The sequence below is a fragment of the Oncorhynchus keta genome, chromosome 11 (assembly GCF_023373465.1).
Source record: "Oncorhynchus keta strain PuntledgeMale-10-30-2019 chromosome 11, Oket_V2, whole genome shotgun sequence".
In the NCBI taxonomy this organism is placed as follows: Eukaryota; Metazoa; Chordata; class Actinopteri; order Salmoniformes; family Salmonidae; genus Oncorhynchus; species Oncorhynchus keta.
In genome coordinates, this window is record NC_068431.1 from 1,172,889 (window position 1) to 1,194,999 (window position 22,111).

Genomic DNA, 22,111 nt, shown 5'->3' on the forward strand with positions numbered 1-22,111 from the left:
TATGTTGTATCTGCACTGTATCTGTACTGTATCTGCACTGTATCCGTGTTGTATCTGTATCTGCTCTTTATCTGCACTGTATCTGTACTGTATCTGCTCTGTACTGTATCTGTACTGTATCTATGTTGTATCTGTACTGTATCTGTACTGTATCTGCAGTCTATCTGTACTGTATCTGCTCTGTATCTGTACTGTATCTGTATCTGTACTGTATCTGCTCTGTATCTGTACTGTATCTGTATCTGTACTGTATCTGCTCTGTATCTGTACTGTATCTGCTCTGTATATGTACTGTATCCGTACTGTATCTGCTCTGTACTGTATCTGTACTGTATCTATGTTGTATCTGTACTGTATCTGTACTGTATCTGCAGTCTATCTGTACTGTATCTGCTCTGTATCTGTACTGTATCTGCTCTGTATCTGTACTGTATCTGTATCTGTACTGTATCTGCTCTGTATCTGTACTGTATCTGCTCTGTATATGTACTGTATCTGCTCTGTATCTGATCTGTATCTGCTCTGTATCTGTACTGTATCTGTACTGTATCTGTACTGTATCTGCTCTGTACTGTATCTGTATCTGTACTGTATCTGTGTTGTATCTGCACTGTATCTGTACTGTATCTGCACTGTATCTGTACTGTATCTGTACTGTATCTGCTCTGTACTGTATCTGTACTGTATCTGTGTTGTATCTGTACTGTATCTGCTCTGTATCTGTACTGTATCTGTACTGTATCTGTACTGTATCTGCACTGTATCTGTACTGTATCTGTACTGTATCTGCACTGTATCTGTACTGTATCTGTACTGTATCTGCACTGTATCTGTACTGTATCTGTACTGTATCTGCACTGTATCTGCACTGTATCTGTACTGTATCTGTACTGTATCTGCTCTGTACTGTATCTGTACTTTATCTGCACTGTATCTGTGTTGTATCTGCTCTGTACTGTATCTGTACTGTATCTGTACTGTATCTGCACTGTATCTGCTCTGTACTGTATCTGTACTTTATCTGCACTGTATCTGTACTGTATCTGCACTGTATCTGCTCTGTACTGTATCTGTATCTGTACTGTATCTGCTCTGTATCTATGTTGTATCTGCGCTGTATCTGCACTGTATCTGCACTGTATCCGTACTGTATCTGTACTGTATCTGCTCTGTACTGTATCTGTACTGTATATGTTGTATCTGCACTGTATCTGTACTGTATCTGCTCTGTACTGTATCTGCTCTGTATCTGCACTGTATCTGCACTGTATCTGCTCTGTCTCTGCACTGTATCTGTACTGTATCTGTACTGTATCTGTACTGTATCTGCACTGTATCTGTACTGTATCTGTACTTTATCTGCACTGTATCTGTACTGTATCTGCTCTGCACTGTATTTGCACTGTATCTGCCAAAGTGGATGACATTTAGATGTGTTCGTCAAATTAATTTAAAATGATAATGTCTTGAGTCAAGTATTTAACCCCCTTTGTTTTGGCCTAAATACATTCAGGAGACAACATTTTCTTTACAAGTCACATAAACTGCATGGACTCACTCTGTGTGCAATAATAGCGTTTAATATGATTTTTAAATAACTAACTCATCTATGTACCCCACAAATACAATTGTCTGTAAGGTTCTTCAGTCTAGCAGTGAATTTCAAACTGATTGAACCACAAAGACCATTTTTTTTCCTAATGCCTCACAAAGAAGGGCACCTATTGGTAGGTGAGTAAATATGAAAAAAAGCAGACATTGAATATCCGTTTGAGCATTAATTAGACTTTGGATGGTGTATCAATACACCCAGTCACTACAAAGATACAAAGATTCCTAACTCAGTTGCCGGAGAGGAAAGAAGCCGCTCAGGGATTTCACCATGAGGACAATGGTGACTTTAAAACAGTAACAGAGTTGAATGGCTGTGATAGGAGACAACGGAGGATGGATCAACAACATTGTAGTTACTCCACAATACTAACCTAAATGACAGAGTTTAATGGATGTGATAGGAGAACACTGAGGATGGATCAACACCACTGTAGTTACTCCACAATACCAACCTAAATGACAAGAGGGAAAAGAAGGAAGCCTGTACAGAATAAAAATATTCCAAAAATGCATCCTGTTTACAATAAGGCACTAATGTAAAACTATAAATATAAATATGGCAAAGAAATTAACTTTAAGTGCTGAATACAAAGTGTTATGTTTGGGGTAAATCCAGCACTTAATATTTTCAAGCATGGCGGTGGCTGTATCATGTTATGGGTATGCTTGTCATCGGCAAAGGAGGGTTTTTTTGTATACAAAGAAATGGAATAGAGTTAAGCTCAGGGCAAAATTTTAAGAGGAAAACCTGCTTCAATCTGCTGTCCAACAGAAACTGTGAGAGACAAATTCACCTTTCAGCAGGAAAATAACCTAAAACACAAGGCCAAATCTACACTGATGTCGCTTACCAAGATGACATTGAATGTTCCACAGTGACCCAGTTTTGACTGAAATTGGCTTGGAAAACTATGGCAAGACTTTAAAATGGCTGTCTAACAATGATCAACAACCAATTTGACAGAGCTTGAAGAATTTTCAAAACAAATACTGTGCAAATATTGTACAATACTGGTGTGCAAAGCTTTTAGAGAATTACCCTGAAAGACTCACAGCTGTAATCGCTGCCAAAGGTGTTGGTGACATCACACGGTGTACTTTTATCCGTTAGCACATCCTTAGCTTTTATCCGTTAGCACATCCTTAGCTTTTATCCGTTAGCACATCCTTAGCTTTTATCCGTTAGCACATCCTTAGCTTTTATCCGTTAGCACATCCTTAGCTTTTATCCGTTAGCACATCCTTAGCTTTTATCCGTTAGTACATCCTTAGCTTTTATCCGTTAGCACATCCTTAGCTTTTATCCGTTAGCACATCCTTAGCTTTTATCCGTTAGCACATCCTTAGCTTTTATCCGTTAGCACATCCTTAGCTTTTATCCGTTAGCACATCCTTAGCTTTTATCCGTTAGCACATCCTTAGCTTTTATCCGTTAGCACGCCCTTAGCTTTTATCCGTTAGCACGCCCTTAGCTTTTATCCATTAGCACGCCCTTAGCTTTTATCCGTTAGCACGCCCTTAGCTTTTATCCGTTAGCACATCCTTAGCTTTTATCCGTTAGCACATCCTTAGCTTTTATCCGTTAGCACATCCTTAGCTTTTATCCGTTAGCACATCCTTAGCTTTTATCCGTTAGCACATCCTTAGCTTTTATCCGTTAGCACGCCCTTAGCTTTTATCCGTTAGCACGTCCTTAGCTTTTATCCGTTAGCACGCCCTTAGCTTTTATCCGTTAGCACGCCCTTAGCTTTTATCCGTTAGCACGCCCTTTTTATCCGTTAGCACGCCCTTAGCTTTTATCCGTTAGCACGCCCTTAGCTTTTATCCGTTAGCACGCCCTTAGCTTTTATCCGTTAGCACATCCTTAGCTTTTATCCGTTAGCACATCCTTAGCTTTTATCCGTTAGCACATCCTTAGCTTTTATCCGTTAGCACATCCTTAGCTTTTATCCGTTAGCACATCCTTAGCTTTTATCCGTTAGCACATCCTTAGCTTTTATCCGTTAGCACATCCTTAGCTTTTATCCGTTAGCACATCCTTAGCTTTTATCCGTTAGCACATCCTTAGCTTTTATCCGTTAGCACATCCTTAGCTTTTATCCGTTAGCACATCCTTAGCTTTTATCCGTTAGCACATCCTTAGCTTTTATCCGTTAGCACATCCTTAGCTTTTATCCGTTAGTACATCCTTAGCTTTTATCCGTTAGCACATCCTTAGCTTTTATCCGTTAGCACATCCTTAGCTTTTATCCGTTAGCATATCCTTAGCTTTTAACTTATACATAAATGCTTCCAAAATGTTAAAAGATGTTAGTCGATGAAGATTATCTCATAGAACAAAACGTATCAGATCTCCTTAAGCCTGTGTTTACCACAGAACTTATTTTTCGTCATTGCTCCGATCAGCCTTGTGACTGTTAAAGACAGTTCGAAGGAGCTTACCCACTGGGCAAAAACTCGTTAAATCAACATTGTTTCCATGTCAATTTAAACAAAAATAATCTATGGGATGACGTTGAATCAAAGTGGAAATGTAATTGGATTTTCAAAAAAGTAATCAATGTAAAGGCATTTAGTCTTTTTTTTCACTCAAATTTGACAACTCAACCAAGTGTAAATCAAAACTAGACGTTGATCTGTGCCCAGTTGGTCAGTCTAGGGACTGTTCGAGAAGTTATTGGTTTTCAGTCTGCTCCTCTCCGCCCTGTTCCTCTTGTAGGTCTCACCTAGTAGTCCCCCTGCACTTCAAATGGGCTCCATTTCACATGGAAGAAACGTAGACTCCCTTTAAAACAGTGAATATGCCAATAAAAATGTGATGCATCTTTTCACGTAACAAAAACAGTCTTTTTTTCCCCTCAGTTGCAGCTGGTAAGGATTCTGAGAAAACATCTGGAATCAATAACTGGAATGACTGGTTCTGTTGATGGAAAAAAAACACAGAACACTACCTGATACGGAAACTAAAAGAACACTTCCATTTCAAATGTAGGATGATGCATCATGTTGTTTCCAGGACCAGACTGAGGAGAGTGGTAGGATGATGCATCATGTGTTTCCAGGACCAGACTGAGTGGTAGGATGATGCATCATGTTGTTTCCAGGACCAGACAGAGGAGAGTGGTAGGATGATGCATCATGTGTTTCCAGGACCAGACAGAGTGGTAGGATGATGCATCATGTTGTTTCCAGGACCAGACTGAGTGGTAGGATGATGCCTCGTGTTGTTTCCAGGACCAGACTGAGTGGTAGGATGATGCATCATGTTGTTTCCAGGACCAGACAGAGTGGTAGGATGATGCATCATGTTGTTTCCAGGACCAGACAGAGTGGTAGGATGATGCATCATGTTGTTTCCAGGACCAGACTGAGGAGAGTGGTAGGATGATGCATCATGTTGTTTCCAGGACCAGACAGAGGAGAGTGGTAGGATGATGCATCATGTTGTTTCCAGGACCAGACAGAGTGGTAGGATGATGCATCATGTTGTTTCCAGGACCAGACTGAGGAGAGTGGTAGGATGATGCATCATGTGTTTCCAGGACCAGACAGAGTGGTAGGATGATGCATCATGTTGTTTCCAGGACCAGACAGAGTGGTAGGATGATGCATGTTGTTTCCAGGACCAGACTGAGGAGAGTGGTAGGATGATGCATCATGTTGTTTCCAGGACCAGACTGAGGAGAGTGGTAGGATGATGCATCATGTTGTTTCCAGGACCAGACTGAGGAGAGTGGTAGGATGATGCATCATGTTGTTTCCAGGACCAGACAGAGTGGTAGGATGATGCATCATGTTGTTTCCAGGACCAGTCGGAGAGGAAGGTTGGTGCTTCATGTGGTTTCCTGGACCAGACTGAGGAGAGTGGTAGGATGATGCATCATGTTGTTTCAGGACCAGACAGAGGAGAGTGGTAGGATGAAGCATCATGTTGTTTCCAGGACCAGACAGAGTGGTAGGATGATGCATCATGTTGTTTCCAGGACCAGACTGATGAGAGTGGTAGGATGATGCATCATGTTGTTTCCAGGACCAGACAGAGTGGTAGGATGATGCATCATGTTGTTTCCAGGACCAGACAGAGTGGTAGGATGATGCATCATGTTGTTTCCAGGACCAGACTGAGGAGAGTGGTAGGATGATGCATCATGTTGTTTCCAGGACCAGACAGAGTGGTAGGATGATGCATCATGTTGTTTCTAGGACCAGACAGAGTGGTAGGATGATGCATCATGTTGTTTCCAGGACCAGACAGAGTGGTAGGATGAAGCCTCATGTTGTTTCCAGGACCAGACTGAGGAGAGTGGTAGGATGATGCATCATGTTGTTTCCAGGACCAGACTGAGGAGAGTGGTAGGATGATGCATCATGTTGTTTCCAGGACCAGACTGAGTGGTAGGATGATGCATCATGTTGTTTCCAGGACCAGACTGAGTGGTAGGATGATGCATCATGTTGTTTCCAGGACCAGACAGAGTGGTAGGATGATGCATCATGTTGTTTCCAGGACCAGACTGAGGAGAGTGGTAGGATGATGCATCATGTTGTTTCCAGGACCAGACAGAGTGGTAGGATGATGCATCATGTTGTTTCCAGGACCAGACAGAGTGGTAGGATGAAGCCTCATGTTGTTTCCAGGACCAGACTGAGGAGAGTGGTAGGATGATGCATCATGTTGTTTCCAGGACCAGACAGAGTGGTAGGATGATGCATCATGTTGTTTCCAGGACCAGACTGAGGAGAGTGGTAGGATGATGCATCATGTTGTTTCCAGGACCAGACAGAGTGGTAGGATGATGCATCATGTTGTTTCCAGGACCAGACAGAGTGGTAGGATGATGCATCATGTTGTTTCCAGGACCAGACTGAGTGGTAGGATGATGCATCATGTTGTTTCCAGGACCAGACAGAGTGGTAGGATGATGCATCATGTTGTTTCCAGGACCAGACTGAGGAGAGTGGTAGGATGATGCATCATGTTGTTTCCAGGACCAGACAGAGGAGAGTGGTAGGATGATGCATCATGTTGTTTCCAGGACCAGACTGAGGAGAGTGGTAGGATGATGCATCATGTTGTTTCCAGGACCAGACTGAGGAGAGTGGTAGGATGATGCATCATGTTGTTTCCAGGACCAGACTGAGTGGTAGGATGATGCATCATGTTGTTTCCAGGACCAGACAGAGTGGTAGGATGATGCATCATGTTGTTTCCAGGACCAGACTGAGGAGAGTGGTAGGATGAAGCATCATGTTGTTTCCAGGACCAGACTGAGGAGAGTGGTAGGATGATGCATCATGTTGTTTCCAGGACCAGACAGAGTGGTAGGATGAAGCATCATGTTGTTTCCAGGACCAGACTGAGGAGAGTGGTAGGATGATGCATCATGTTGTTTACAGGACCAGACTGAGGAGAGTGGTAGGATGATGCATCATGTTGTTTCCAGGACCAGACTGAGGAGAGTGGTAGGATGATGCATCATGTTGTTTCCAGGACCAGACAGAGTGGTAGGATGATGCATCATGTTGTTTCCAGGACCAGACTGAGGAGAGTGGTAGGATGATGCATCATGTTGTTTCCAGGACCAGACTGAGGAGAGTGGTAGGATGATGCATCATGTTGTTTCCAGGACCAGACAGAGTGGTAGGATGAAGCATCATGTTGTTTCCAGGACCAGACTGAGGAGAGTGGTAGGATGAAGCATCATGTTGTTTCCAGGACCAGACTGAGGAGAGTGGTAGGATGATGCATCATGTTGTTTCCAGGACCAGACTGAGGGTGGTAGGATGATGCATCATGTTGTTTCCAGGACCAGACAGAGGAGAGTGGTAGGATGATACATAATGTTGTTTCCAGGACCAGACTGAGGAGGGTGGTAGGATGATACATAATATTGTTTCCAGGACCAGACTGAGGAGAGTGGTAGGATGAAGCATCATGTTGTTTCCAGGACCAGACTGAGGAGAGTGGTAGGATGATGCATCATGTTGTTTCCAGGACCAGACAGAGGAGAGTGGTAGGATGATGCATCATGTTGTTTCCAGGACCAGACTGAGGAGAGTGGTAGGATGATGCATCATGTTGTTTCCAGGACCAGACAGAGGAGAGTGGTAGGATGATGCATCATGTTGTTTCCAGGACCAGGCTGAGTGGTAGGATGATGCATCATGTTGTTTCCAGGACCAGACAGAGTGGTAGGATGATGCATCATGTTGTTTCCAGGACCAGACTGAGGAGAGTGGTAGGATGATGCATCATGTTGTTTCCAGGACCAGACAGAGTGGTAGGATGATGCATCATGTTGTTTCCAGGACCAGACAGAGGAGAGTGGTAGGATGATGCATCATGTTGTTTCCAGGACCAGACAGAGGAGAGTGGTAGGATGATGCATCATGTGTTTCCAGGACCAGACAGAGTGGTAGGATGATGCATCATGTTGTTTCCAGGACCAGACTGAGTGGTAGGATGATGCATCATGTTGTTTCCAGGACCAGACAGAGGAGAGTGGTAGGATGATGCATCATGTGTTTCCAGGACCAGACAGAGTGGTAGGATGATGCATCATGTTGTTTCCAGGACCAGACAGAGTGGTAGGATGATGCATCATGTTGTTTCCAGGACCAGACTGAGTGGTAGGATGATGCATCATGTTGTTTCCAGGACCAGACAGAGTGGTAGGATGATGCATCATGTTGTTTCCAGGACCAGACTGAGGAGAGTGGTAGGATGATGCATCATGTTGTTTCCAGGACCAGACAGAGTGGTAGGATGATGCATCATGTTGTTTCCAGGACCAGACAGAGTGGTAGGATGATGCATCATGTTGTTTCCAGGACCAGACAGAGTGGTAGGATGATGCATCATGTTGTTTCCAGGACCAGACAGAGTGGTAGGATGATGCATCATGTGTTTCCAGGACCAGACAGAGTGGTAGGATGATGCATCATGTTGTTTCCAGGACCAGACTGAGTGGTAGGATGAAGCATCATGTTGTTTCCAGGACCAGACTGAGTGGTAGGATGATGCATCATGTTGTTTCCAGGACCAGACAGAGGAGAGTGGTAGGATGATGCATCATGTTGTTTCCAGGACCAGACTGAGGAGAGTGGTAGGATGATGCATCATGTTGTTTCCAGGACCAGACAGAGGAGAGTGGTAGGATGATGCATCATGTTGTTTCCAGGACCAGACTGAGGAGAGTGGTAGGATGATGCATCATGTTGTTTCCAGGACCAGACTGAGGAGAGTGGTAGGATGATGCATCATGTTGTTTCCAGGACCAGACTGAGGAGAGTGGTAGGATGATGCATCATGTTGTTTCCAGGACCAGACTGAGGAGAGTGGTAGGATGATGCATCATGTTGTTTCCAGGACCAGACTGAGGAGAGTGGTAGGATGATGCATCATGTTGTTTCCAGGACCAGACTGAGGAGAGTGGTAGGATGATGCATCATGTTGTTTCCAGGACCAGACTGAGGAGAGTGGTAGGATGATGCATCATGTTGTTTCCAGGACCAGACTGAGGAGAGTGGTAGGATGATGCATCATGTTGTTTCCAGGACCAGACTGAGGAGAGTGGTAGGATGATGCATCATGTTGTTTCCAGGACCAGACTGAGGAGAGTGGTAGGATGATGCATCATGTTGTTTCCAGGACCAGACTGAGGAGAGTGGTAGGATGATGCATCATGTTGTTTCCAGGACCAGACTGAGGAGAGTGGTAGGATGATGCATCATGTTGTTTCCAGGACCAGACTGAGGAGAGTGGTAGGATGATGCATCATGTTGTTTCCAGGACCAGACAGAGGAGAGTGGTAGGATGATGCATCATGTTGTTTCCAGGACCAGACTGAGGAGAGTGGTAGGATGATGCATCATGTTGTTTCCAGGACCAGACTGAGGAGAGTGGTAGGATGATGCATCATGTTGTTTCCAGGACCAGACTGAGGAGAGTGGTAGGATGATGCATCATGTTGTTTCCAGGACCAGACTGAGGAGAGTGGTAGGATGATGCATCATGTTGTTTCCAGGACCAGACTGAGGAGAGTGGTAGGATGATGCATCATGTTGTTTCCAGGACCAGACTGAGGAGAGTGGTAGGATGATGCATCATGTTGTTTCCAGGACCAGACAGAGGAGAGTGGTAGGATGATGCATCATGTTGTTTCCAGGACCAGGCTGAGTGGTAGGATGATGCATCATGTTGTTTCCAGGACCAGACAGAGTGGTAGGATGATGCATCATGTTTCCAGGACCAGACTGAGGAGAGTGGTAGGATGATGCATCATGTTGTTTCCAGGACCAGACAGAGTGGTAGGATGATGCATCATGTTGTTTCCAGGAGCAGACAGAGGAGAGTGGTAGGATGATGCATCATGTTGTTTCCAGGAGCAGACAGAGGAGAGTGGTAGGATGATGCATCATGTTGTTTCCAGGACCAGACTGAGGAGAGTGGTAGGATGATGCATCATGTTGTTTCCAGGACCAGACAGAGTGGTAGGATGATGCATTATGTTGTTTCCAGGACCAGACAGAGTGGTAGGATGATGCATCATGATGTTTCCAGGACCAGACAGAGGAGAGTGGTAGGATGATACATCATGTGTTTCCAGGACCAGACAGAGTGGTAGGATGATGCATCATGTTGTTTCCAGGACCAGACAGAGGAGAGTGGTAGGATGATGCATCATGTTGTTTCCAGGACCAGACAGAGTGGTAGGATGATGCATCATGTTGTTTCCAGGACCAGACAGAGTGGTAGGATGATGCATCATGTTGTTTCCAGGACCAGACAGAGTGGTAGGATGATGCATCATGTTGTTTCCAGGACCAGACAGAGTGGTAGGATGATGCATCATGTTGTTTCCAGGACCAGACTGAGTGGTAGGATGATGCATCATGTTGTTTCCAGGACCAGACTGAGTGGTAGGATGATGCATCATGTTGTTTCCAGGACCAGACAGAGGAGAGTGGTAGGATGATGCATCATGTTGTTTCCAGGACCAGACTGAGGAGAGAGTGGTAGGATGATGCATCATGTTGTTTCCAGGACCAGACAGAGTGGTAGGATGATGCATCATGTTGTTTCCAGGACCAGACAGAGTGGTAGGATGATGCATCATGTTGTTTCCAGGACCAGACTGAGGAGAGTGGTAGGATGATGCATCATGTTGTTTCCAGGACCAGACAGAGGAGAGTGGTAGGATGATGCATCATGTTGTTTCCAGGACCAGACTGAGGAGAGTGGTAGGATGATGCATCATGTTGTTTCCAGGACCAGACTGAGGAGAGTGGTAGGATGATGCATCATGTTGTTTCCAGGACCAGACTGAGGAGAGTGGTAGGATGATGCATCATGTTGTTTCCAGGACCAGACTGAGGAGAGTGGTAGGATGATGCATCATGTTGTTTCCAGGACCAGACTGAGGAGAGTGGTAGGATGATGCATCATGTTGTTTCCAGGACCAGACTGAGGAGAGTGGTAGGATGATGCATCATGTTGTTTCCAGGACCAGACTGAGGAGAGTGGTAGGATGATGCATCATGTTGTTTCCAGGACCAGACAGAGGAGAGTGGTAGGATGATGCATCATGTTGTTTCCAGGACCAGACTGAGGAGAGTGGTAGGATGATGCATCATGTTGTTTCCAGGACCAGACTGAGGAGAGTGGTAGGATGATGCATCATGTTGTTTCCAGGACCAGACTGAGGAGAGTGGTAGGATGATGCATCATGTTGTTTCCAGGACCAGACAGAGGAGAGTGGTAGGATGATGCATCATGTTGTTTCCAGGACCAGACTGAGGAGAGTGGTAGGATGATGCATCATGTTGTTTCCAGGACCAGACTGAGGAGAGTGGTAGGATGATGCATCATGTTGTTTCCAGGACCAGACTGAGGAGAGTGGTAGGATGATGCATCATGTTGTTTCCAGGACCAGACTGAGGAGAGTGGTAGGATGATGCATCATGTTGTTTCCAGGACCAGACAGAGGAGAGTGGTAGGATGATGCATCATGTTGTTTCCAGGACCAGACTGAGGAGAGTGGTAGGATGATGCATCATGTTGTTTCCAGGACCAGACTGAGGAGAGTGGTAGGATGATGCATCATGTGTTTCCAGGACCAGACAGAGTGGTAGGATGATGCATCATGTTGTTTCCAGGACCAGACAGAGTGGTAGGATGATGCATCATGTTGTTTCCAGGACCAGACAGAGTGGTAGGATGATGCATCATGTTGTTTCCAGGACCAGACAGAGTGGTAGGATGATGTATCATGTTGTTTCCAGGACCAGACTGAGTGGTATGTGAAAAATGTTGTTTAATGCACTGGAGTGTCCAAAATGGAACTCTATTCCCTACTTAGTGCACTCAGTTTGATCAAAGCGCTATGGGCCCTGGTTAAACGTACTACACCACATAGAAAATTGGGACAATCCTCATATCTTCCCCACAGAGGAGCAGCCAGCCTCGACACAGGTGTCGGTGGGGTCACTGATCTGAGATCAGCGTATCCACACCAACTCCCTACCTTGACCACCAGGGGGAGAAGGCAAACTGATCTTCCATCAGATTTCTTGGGTAACTCCATTCTTCTCTTTCTCATAACGTGAACCATGCGGAACCAAGCAGACCGCGTCTGGGCTGATAAATCACCGATATAACGGGCACAGTATCTGAACACACTGCACCTAGACGACAGACCTTCTTTAACTCACCAACGGAAGAAACGCTGAAGAAGTTAAGGTAGGCTCTAGATATCCAAGTTTCTGTTTTTATAAACTATGTTAAATGAGAAATATTAAACTATTTCATATATTCCATTCTATGTAATGTAGCCTAATATCAGTGTTACTTTTTAGCCTAGATACAGAGCATTCGGAAAGTATACAGACCCCTTGGCTTTGTCCACAGTTTGTTACCTCACAGACTTATTTTAAAATTGATTAAATTGTTTTTTTTTCTCCCAATCTACACACAATACCCCATAATGAAAAAAGCAAAAACTGAAATATCCCATTTATGTAAATATTCAGACCCTTTACTCAGTACTTTGTTGAAGCACCTTTGGCAGTGATTACAGCATGGATTCTTCTTGGGTCTGACGCTACAAGCTTGGCACACCTGTATTTGGGGAGTTTCTCCCATTCTTCTGTCAGGCTGGAAGAGGAGCGACGTTGCACAGCTGTTTTCAGGTCTCCCCAGAGATGTTCCATCGGTTTCAATTCCAGACGCTGGCCAGGCCACTCAAGAACATTCAGAGACTTGTCCCGAAGCCAGTCCTGTATTGTCTTGGCTGTGTGCTTAGGGCCATTGTCCTGTTGGAAGGTGAACCTTCGCCCCAGTCTGAGGTCCTGAGCGCTCTGGAGCAGGTTTTCATCAAGGATCTCTCTGTACTTTGCTCCGTTCGTCTTTCCCTCAATTCTGACAAGTCTCCCAGACCCTGCCGCTGAAAAACATCCCCACAGCATGATGCTGCCACCACCATGCTTCACCGTAGGGATGGTGCCAGGTTTCCTCCAGACGTGACACTTAGAATTCAGGCCAAAGACTTCAGTCATGGTTTCACGAGACCAGATAATCTTGTATCTCTTGGTATTAGAGTCTTTAGGTTCCTTTTGGCAAACTCCAAGCGGGCTGTCATGTGCCTTTTACTAAGGAGTGGCTTTCGGGGCACTTTACCATAAAGGCCTGATTGGTGTTTTTCCTTCTGGAAGGTTCTCCCATCTCCACAGAGGAACTGCTAGAGCTCTGTTAGAGTGACCACCGGGTTCTTGGTCATCTCCCTGACTGCTCAGTTTGGCCAGGCAGCCAGCTTTAGGAAGTCTTGGTGGTTCTTCCATTTCAGAATGATGGAGGCCAATGTGTTCTTGAGGACCTTCAATGCTGCAGAATGAAGGAGGCCACTGTGTTCTTGAGGACCTTCAATGCTGCAGAATGATGGAGGCCACTGTGTTCTTGAGGACCTTCAATGCTGCAGAATGATGGAGGCCAATGTGTTCTTGAAGACCTTCAATGCTGCAGAATGATGGAGGCCACTGTGTTCTTGGGGACCTTCAATGCTGCAGAATGATGGAGGCCACTGTGTTCTATGGGACCTTCAAAGCTGCAGAATGATGGAGGCCACTGTGTTCTATGGGACCTTCAATACTGCAGAATGATGGAGGCCACTGTGTTCTTGAGGACCTTCAATGCTGCAGAATGATGGAGGCCACTGTGGTCTTGAGGACCTTCAATGCTGCAGAAATGTGTTTTTGTGCTCCAGATCTGTGCCTCGTCACAATCCTGTCTCGGAGCTCTACGGACAATTACTTCGACCTCATGGCTTGGTTTTTGCTCTGACATGCACTGTCAACTGTAAGACCTTATATGGACAGGTGCCTTTCCAAAAAATGTCCAATCAATTGAATTTACCACAGGTGGCAAAAACATCTCTATGATGATCAATGGAAACAGGATGCACCTGAGCTCAATGTAGAGTCTAATAGCAAAGGATCTGAACACTTATGTAAGAAAGGTATTTCTGTTGTTTACTTTTTATACATTTGTAAAAATGTCTAAAAACCTGTTTTCGCTTATTCATTATGGGCTATTGTGTGATGAGGTAAAAACATTTATTTAATCCATTTTAGAATAAGGTGTAGCATAATGTGGAGAAAGTGAAGGGGTCTGAATACTTCCTGAATGCCCTGTACCTGCTACGTAGCCCAGTTGATAGATGAAATATACTTGGATCAGTTATTGGACGTGTCAATGTCCTTTGCCTGCATATATTGAGTGAGTTTAGCCTTTCACATTCGTTTTTATTTTATCTTGCTATAGACTTCTAACTGAAGATCATGTCTCTGATGCTACTGCTGGTGTTGGTGTGCCAAACCATGGCGTCACCTCGACTCTCGGTATGTACCAGTCACTGTGGGGAGCATTCTACGCATACCATTCGCTGACTCTGTTGTCTTCCTTAGGCCCAGCTTCCTTTCAACAAGATGCTTTTGGGGAGCTTCTGTTTACTGCATACAAAGCCAATTTCTCTTTGGGGACACCATGAATTGATTTATTGATTTATTGATTGATTGATTGATTGATTGATTGATTTATTGATTTATTGATTGATTGATTGAGTGAGTGAGTGAGTGAGTGAGTGAGTGATTTAAATGTCCTCTATCTCCCACGAGGCATCAGACCCCTGTGTTCTAGAACTAGAGGAGTTGAGACGTGATGTCCGTATTCTGGAGAACAAACTGTTGATCGGAGTGTGGCAGCTCAACCATGTCAAGACACACAGCTACATCATCACCCCCCCACTACCCAGGTGTAGCATGACACACTACTTCTCTGTAGCTTGTATTCTGTTGAATCTCCATGAACATAACATTATGGAGTCTAATAATGTTAGCCCCTTCTAATCAACCCTGGCCCCAACCCTGCCTCTTACCCTGACCCTGACCCCAACCCTGCCTCTGACCCTGACCCCAACCCTGACCCCAACCCTGCCTCTGACCCTGACCCCAACCCTGACCTCAATCCTGTCTCTGACCCCAACCCTGCCTCTGACCCCAACCCTGCCTCTGACCCCAACCCTGCCTCTGACCCCAACCCTGCCTCTGACCCCAACCCTGCCTCTGACCCTGACCCCAACCCTGACCCCAACCCTGCCTCCGACCCCAACCCCAATCCTGCCTCTGTCTCTGACCCCAACCCTGACCCAAATCCTGCCTCTGACCCCAACCCTGACCCCAACCCTGCCTCTGACCCTGACCCCAACCCTGACCCCAATCCTGCCTCTGACCCTGACCCCAACCCTGACCCCAACCCTGCCTCTGACCCCCACCCTGCCTCTGACACCGACCCAAACCCCAATCTTGCCTCTGACCCTGACCCTAACTCTAACCAGTATTTCAATATTTCGGGGAGAATTGGATATGGAAAAAAGCTAATATGCTTTGCTTTACGGACAATAAAGTAAAATTCTTCTTCTTCCTGACCAGTAACTCTACCTTCAACCTAACAGAGGAATACAGGACAGGAGCCTCTCTGCCTCCAGCAGGAAGCCTCATCGTACATGACAAAGGTGAGAGATTCATAGCCTTGTTTTGCCAACTCCTACAGTATAGTCATCATTGTCTAGGACCAAGACAACACTTAAACTGATTTGGGATCAGGCTAAGAGGCTACATCCTCCGTTAGCCAACAGATCTGACCCACTGGCTTACAGCTGCGCTAGGGCCGGACAATGAGAAATGTGTTGTTCTCCGAATTCTCTAGCAGTCATTAAATATTCTCGGTGTAACAGTTGGGCTAATGGGACACTTCGGAGTACAACGCATTTCTCATCCCTCTATTGAGGTACGTTTTCCCGAGCCGTATGTTGTGCTGGCTCCGTGGTGTCCTAATCTACACAGGAAGCCTGTCTGACCCTAGTGCAGCTGTAAGCAGGCGGACCTGCTAGCTACATCCTCCGGGAACCTTTCAACATTGTCTACTGTGTGGCTGTGTCACCAGTATCTTCTGAGAACACAATATGGACACAAGGAGACGCTACCAGGTGTAGAAAGAGTTGAACTCTACATCAGCTCTGTTCTGTTCCAGGCCACACTATTCTGTAACACCTCATGACAACAGGAGGTGTAGAATCACCAAATCTATTCTTGTGTTTCTCATTCAAAACATTTCAGGCTATTTGTGTCTATTTCTATTTCAACTATTTCAGTTGACTTTATACAGTGGGGCAAAAAAGTATTTAGTCAGCCACCAATTGTGCATGTTCTCCCACTTTAAAAGATGAGAGAGGCCTGTAATTTTCATCATAGGTACACATCAACTATGACAGACAAAAGGAGAAAAAAAATCCAGAAAATCACATTGGTAGGATTTTTAATTAATTTATTTGCAAATTATGGTGGAAAATAAGTATTTGGTCATCTACAAACAAGCAAGATTTCTGGCTCTGATAGACCTTCTTTAAGAGGCTCCTCTGTCCTCCACTCGTTACCTGTATTAATGGCACCTGTTTGAACTTGTTATCAGTATAAAAGACACCTGTCCACGACCTCCAACAGTCCAAATCTCAGACCGGCCAATAAAAATAAAAGATTAAGATGGATAAAAGAACACAGACACTGGACAGAGGAAGTCTGTCCTCTGGACAGAGGACAGAAGGCCAGCATCCCGGAGACACCTCTTCACTGTTGATGTTTAGACTGGTGTTTTGTGGGTACTATTTAATGAAGCTGCCAGTTGAGGACTTGTGAGGCGTCTGTTTCTCAAACTAGACACTCTAATGTACTTGTCTTCTTGCTCAGTTGTGCACCGGGGCCTCCCACCCCTCTTCCTATTCTGGTTAGAGCCAGTTTGCGCTGTTCTGTGAAGGGAGTAGTACACAGCGTTGTACGAGATCTTCAGTTTCTTGTGATTTCCTTGCATGGAAAAGCCTTCATTTCTCAGAACAAGAAAAGACTGACGAGTTTCAGAAGAAAGGTCTTTGTTTCTGGCCATTTTGAGCCTGTAATCGAACCCACAAATGCTGATGCTCCAGATACTCGACTAATCTAAAAAAAGGCCTGTTTTATTGCTTCTTTAATCAAGACAACAGATTTCAGCGGTGCTAACATAATTGCAAAAGGGTTTTCTAATGATCAATGAGCCTTTTAATGATAAACTTGGATTAGCTAACACAACGTGCCATTGGAACACAGGAGTGATAACGGGCCTCTGTACATCTATGTAGATATTCCATAAAAATAAAATCTGCCGTTTCCAGCTACAATAGTCATTTACAACACTAACAATGTCTACACTGTATTTCTGATCAATTCAATGTGATTTTAATGGACAAAAAAATGGCTTTTCTTTCTAAAACAAGGACATTTCTAAGTGACCCCAAACTTTTGAACGGTAGTGTACAGATACAATACAGGAACATGGACACAAGCATACTTGCATGTACACACCAGAGGAGGCTGGTGGAGGAGCTATAGGAGGATCATTGTAAAAACTGGAATGGAATAATTGGAACGGCATCAAACACATCATTTATTTATTCAATTCCAGCCATTACAATGAGCCTGTCCTCCTATAACTCCTCCCACCAGTCTCCTCTGCTCCTCTTGGAAACTTCTCTGTTTCTGGTAAAAGAGAATTTGAGAGTACCACATCCTGTTTTTGTCAATTTTGCTTGCCAAATTTCTACAATTTCTGCCAAATTTCTACATAGTTTGTTCTAAAAGAATATCTAATCAAATACGCTACGGGTCAAACGTTTTAGAACACCTACTCAGTCCAGGGTTTTAGAACACCTACTCATTCAAGGGTTTTAGAACACCTACTCATTCAAGGGTTTTAGAACACCTACTCATTCAAGGGTTTTAGAACACCTACTCAGTCAAGGGTTTTAGAACACCTACTCATTCAAGGGTTTTAGAACACCTACTCATTCCAGGGTTTTAGAACACCTACTCATTCCAGGGTTTTAGAACACCTACTCATTCAAGGGTTTTAGAACACCTACTCATTCAAGTGTTTTAGAACACCTACTCAGTCAGGGGTTTTAGAACACCTACTCAGTCAAGGGTTTTAGAACACCTACTCATTCAAGGGTTTTAGAACACCTACTCATTCAAGGGTTTTAGAACACCTACTCATTCAAGGGTTTTAGAACACCTACTCAGTCAAGGGTTTTAGAACACCTACTCATTCAAGGGTTTTAGAACACCTACTCAGTCAAGGGTTTTAGAACACCTACTCAGTCAAGGGTTTTAGAACACCTACTCAGTCAAGGGTTTTAGAACACCTACTCATTCAAGGGTTTTAGAACACCTACTCAGTCAAGGGTTTTAGAACACCTACTCAGTCAAGGGTTTTAGAACACCTACTCAGTCAAGGGTTTTAGAACACCTACTCATTCAAGGGTTTTAGAACACCTACTCATTCAAGGGTTTTAGAACACCTACTCAGTCAAGGGTTTTAGAACACCTACTCATTCAAGGGTTTTAGAACACCTACTCATTCAGGGGTTTTAGAACACCTACTCATTCAGGGGTTTTAGAACACCTACTCATTCAAGGGTTTTAGAACACCTACTCATTCAAGGGTTTTAGAACACCTACTCATTCAAGGGTTTTAGAACACCTACTCATTCAAGGGTTTAGAACACCTACTCATTCAGGGGTTTTAGAACACCTACTCAGTCAAGGGTTTTAGAACATCTACTCAGTCAAGGGTTTTAGAACACCTACTCATTCAAGGGTTTTAGAACACCTACTCATTCCAGGGTTTTAGAACACCTACTCATTCCAGGGTTTTAGAACACCTACTCATTCAAGGGTTTTAGAACACCTACTCATTCAAGGGTTTTAGAACACCTACTCATTCAAGGGTTTTAGAACACCTACTCATTCAAGGGTTTTTCTTTATTTTTACTATCTTCTACATTGTAGAATAATAGTGAAGACATCAAAACTATGAAATAACACATGGAATCATGTATTAACCAATAAAGTGTTAAACAAATCAAATTATATTTCATTTGATGTCGCTCTTGTCTCTGATCCACCTCTACGCAGACGCCACCATTGTGTATACTTCTGGCCCTTCTTTGGACACTGTGTTAACAAACCTCCAGACGAGCTTCAATGCCATACAATACTCCTTACATGGCCTCCAGCTGCTCTTAATTGCAAGTAAAACTAAATGCACGCTCTTCAACCGATCACTGCCGCACCTGCTCGCCCGTCCAGCATCACTACACTGGACGGTTCTGACTTAGAATATGTGGACAACTACAAATACCTGGGTGTCTGGTTAGACTGTAAACTCTCCTTCCAGATTCACATCAAACATCTCCAATCCAAAGTTAAATCTAGAATTGGCTTCTGATTTCGCAACAAAGCATCCTTCACTCATGCTGCCAAACATACCATCGTAAAACTGACCATCCTACCGATCCTCGACTTTGGCAATGTCATTTACATTTACAAAATAGCCTCCAATACCCTACTCAACAAATTGGATGCAGTCTATCACAGTGCCATCCGTTTTGTCACCAAAGCCCCATATACTACCCACTACTGCGGCCTGTACGCTCTCGTTGGCTGGCCCTCGCTTCGTACTCATCGCCAAACCCACTGGCTCCAGGTCATCTACAAGACCCTGCTAGGTAAAGTCCCCCTTATCTCAGCTCGCTGGTCACCATAGCAGCACCCAACTGTAGCACGCGCTCCAGCAGGTATATCTCTCTGGTCACCCCCAAAACCATTTCTTACTTTGGCCGCCTCTCCTTCCAGTTCTCTGCTGCCAATGACTGGAACGAACTACAAAAATCTCTGAAACTGGAAACACATCTCCCTTACTAGCTTTAAGCACCAGCTGTCAGAGCAGTTCACAGATCACTGCACCTGTACATAGCCCATCTATAATTTAGCCCAAACAACTACCCCTTCCCCTACTGTATTTATTTATTTATTTTGCTCCTTTTGCACCCCATTATTTTTATCTCTACTTTGCACATTCTTCAACTGCAAATCTACCATTCCAGTGTTTTACTTGCTATATTGTATTTACTTCGTCACCATCTCCATTTTTTTGCCTTATCTCATTTGCTCACATCGTATATAGACTTATTTCTATTGTATTATTGACTGTATGTATGTTTATTCCATGTGTAACTCTGTGTTGTTGTTGGTGTCGAACTGCTTTGCTTTATCTTGGCCAGGTCGCAATTGTAAATGAGAACTTGTTCTCAACTTGCCCACCTGGTTAAATAAAGGTGAAATAAAAAATAAATACAAAAGTTTGTGATGAACTCAACTGGTGAGCCTCTTTAGCAGCTGGTTCCATGGACACACTGATTTCAATGTCCTTCGCCATGGTCAGATTACTTTCAGTTAACAGTCTCTTTTGTGTAGCTTCACTCCGTAGCCCACATTCTAGTCTGTCTCTAATGATGTCATTTAGAACACCATTAAACTCACAGTGTTCTGATAGTTTCTTTAATGCAGCATCAAACATTGGCCCTGATTCTCCCTCTTCCTGATGTCTCCTGTGGAGCCTGAACCTTTCAGCGTTAACTAGTGGTTCTGGTGAAAAATATCCTTTATGTCACACCCTGACCATAGTTTGCTTTGTATGTTTCTATGTTTTGGTTGGTCAGGGTGTGATCTGAGTGGGCATTCTATGTTACATGTCTAGTTTGTCTAGTTCTATGTTTGGCCTGATATGGTTCTCAATCAGAGGCAGGTGTTCGTCATTGTCTCTGATTGGGAACCATATTTAGGTAGCCTGTTTGGTGTTGGGTTTTGTGGGTGATTGTCCTTGTTACTGTCTCTGTGTTACTTTGCACCAGTATTAGGCTGTTTCGGTTTTTCCTGGTACGTTTATTGTTTTCGTATTTGATTCGTGTTTACTTTGTTTTCATTAAACATGATCGCAACGTCGCATTTTTGGTCCTTCACATACAGAAAACCGTTACACTTGAAGTATCTCCACAATATCCCCGTACGTCGTATTGATGCACAATTGGCCTAGCGTCATCCGGGTTAGGGACGGTTTGGCCGGTAGGGTAATCCTTGTCTCATCGCGCACCAGCGACTCCCGTGGCGGGCCGGGCGCAGTGCGCGCTAACCAAGGTTGCCAGGTGCACAGTGTTTCCTCCGACACATTCCTGCGGCTGGCTTCCGGGTTGGATGGCACCTGTTCTTTCTGGCTGTGGCAGGCTACCTAGTAAATTACATTTATTTGGCCCCAATACACACAAAAAAATGTAGGCACAATGTTGTCCTCATCAATGTCATTTACAAGAACAAAATATTTAAACCGTTCTGGATATGAGCTCCACTGCTCAAGAGTTTCACCAATCTGTCCGATGTTTCCAACAATTACAGCTCCTGATTCTCACTCACTTCAATAGTTTCCTCAGTCACGTGATAATTACAGCTCCTGATTCTCACTCACTTCAATAGTTTCCTCAGTCACGTGATAATTACAGCTCCTGATTCTCACTCACTTCAATAGTTTCCTCAGTCACGTGATAATTACAGCTCCTGATTCTCACTCACTCAATAGTTTCCTCAGTCACGTGGTAATTACAGCTCCTGATTCTCACTCACTTCAATAGTTTCCTCAGTCACGTGATAATTACAGCTCCTGATTCTCACTCACTTCAATAGTTTCCTCAGTCACGTGATCTTCATTCACTTCACTCAATGACGTTTCACCCTCAAGTTCGCTCATTTAGCAGTTTTTAATTCCAGAGTTCGTCCTCACAGTTGAATAAATGTCCTTTCCGTTAATCGCTGTTTTTATTGGTTTCTTTTCAATCACATTATTTTCCCGCTCCGACGTTTGTCTCGAGTCTTTTTCTGCCGTCCATGACGATGTTAACGCTCTCTGTCTTAGCTAGCTCGGCTATGTACTTGCCTCTGCTAGCAATAAACTGTGCTAACATTAGCCTAGACTGAACCACAGAAAATAACCGTTTTAAACAGTTGAAGAAAATGACTTCTTCCA

General features: G+C 44.2%; 1 protein-coding gene and 1 long non-coding RNA gene across 4 annotated transcripts in view; one reads left to right on the top strand and one right to left on the bottom strand.

The window, feature by feature from the left end:
* The first annotated feature begins 12,131 nt into the window (after positions 1 to 12,131).
* fgl1b (fibrinogen like 1B) overlaps positions 12,132 to 22,111 on the top strand; it is a 59,326-nt gene continuing 49,346 nt past the window's right edge. Inside the window, 4 exon segments of the mRNA XM_052528985.1 lie at positions 12,132 to 12,355; positions 14,432 to 14,508; positions 14,785 to 14,921; positions 15,598 to 15,680. Of these exon segments, the coding sequence (XP_052384945.1) occupies positions 14,449 to 14,508; positions 14,785 to 14,921; positions 15,598 to 15,680 (280 nt within the window). The 5' untranslated portion in view covers positions 12,132 to 12,355; positions 14,432 to 14,448.
* LOC127932980 (uncharacterized) lies at positions 17,828 to 19,016 on the bottom strand. Of its 3 annotated transcripts, none has more exons than XR_008146589.1 (3): positions 18,840 to 19,016; positions 18,659 to 18,736; positions 17,828 to 18,112 (listed from the first exon to the last, which is right to left on the bottom strand). It is a non-coding gene; the product is annotated as an uncharacterized LOC127932980 (long non-coding RNA). The 3 variants fall into 3 exon arrangements; XR_008146591.1 differs by lacking the exon at positions 18,659 to 18,736 and adding an exon at positions 18,191 to 18,268 and having other exon boundaries at positions 17,908 to 17,982; XR_008146590.1 differs by lacking the exon at positions 18,659 to 18,736 and adding an exon at positions 18,191 to 18,268 and having other exon boundaries at positions 17,975 to 18,112.